Source organism: Cariama cristata, unplaced genomic scaffold (genome assembly GCF_000690535.1).
Source record: "Cariama cristata isolate BGI_N322 unplaced genomic scaffold, ASM69053v1 C11049354, whole genome shotgun sequence".
NCBI classification, from domain to species: domain Eukaryota; kingdom Metazoa; phylum Chordata; class Aves; order Cariamiformes; family Cariamidae; genus Cariama; species Cariama cristata.
The window spans coordinates 360-1,258 of record NW_009645126.1 but is presented as its reverse complement, the minus strand read 5'-3'; the positions used below and the strand labels follow the sequence as shown (position 1 = coordinate 1,258).

Here is an 899-nt window from a genome sequence, read left to right as displayed (position 1 = left end):
CCGAGGAGGTGCAGAGCGTTCGCTTCCTCCCCTTCGACTACGAGATCGAGTACGTCTGCCGGCCCGACCGCGAGATCGTGGGGCCCAAGGTGCGCAAGTGCCAGCGCGACGGCACCTGGACCGCCATGGGCCACCCCAGCCGCTGCCGTGAGTGTCACCGGCCCCACCCTCGTCGCCGTTAGCGTCACCGTCATCCCCATCCCCTTCACCTTCACCATCCCCATCCCCAAGCACCGGTACCATCACCGTTGCTGTCATGGTCACGTCAGTGTCACCCCAGCACCACCCCCTTCACCGTCACCATTGCTTTTGCTGTCACTGTTACCATGACCGTCACCGTACCATCACCAACAGCATTACCATCACCACCATCATCCCTGTTACCATCACCACCACGATCACTGTTACCTTTACCATCATCTCTACCATCCCCATCCCTGTCACCATCACCGTTACCATCATCCCCATTACCATCTCTGTTACCATCCCTGTCACCGTCACCATCCCCACCATCCCCATTACCATCTCTGTCACCATCCCTGTTACTATCCCTGTCGCCGTCGCCATCACCACCACGATCACCATCACCTTTACCGTCACCTTTACCATACCCATCCCTCTCATCAGCATGATCACCATTGCCATCGTCACCATCATCATCACCTTTACCATCCCCATCATCATCACCATCATCATCACCGTCATCTTTACCACCACCGTTGCCTTCATCTTTACCATCACCTTTACCATCTCTGTCACCATCATCATCACCATTACTGTCACCACCATGACCACAATCACCTTTACCACCACCTGTACCATTCCCATTACTATCACCATCACCGTTACCATCCCTGTCACCATCACCATCATCACCATCCCCATTACCATCCCCGTCA

At 55.2% G+C, this 899-nt stretch overlaps 1 protein-coding gene across 1 annotated transcript; it reads left to right on the top strand.

Annotated features, from left to right (window-relative positions):
* Window positions 1–44: 44 nt before the first annotated feature.
* On the top strand, window positions 45–632 carry LOC104168203 (uncharacterized histidine-rich protein DDB_G0274557-like; the record flags this gene model as incomplete). The annotated part of the gene is made up of 3 exons (XM_009708702.1): window positions 45–147; window positions 329–403; window positions 628–632. Coding segments are annotated over 3 exons (183 nt in total), but the record flags the coding sequence as incomplete, so codon positions are not given.
* Between the last annotated feature and the right edge of the window lie 267 nt (window positions 633–899).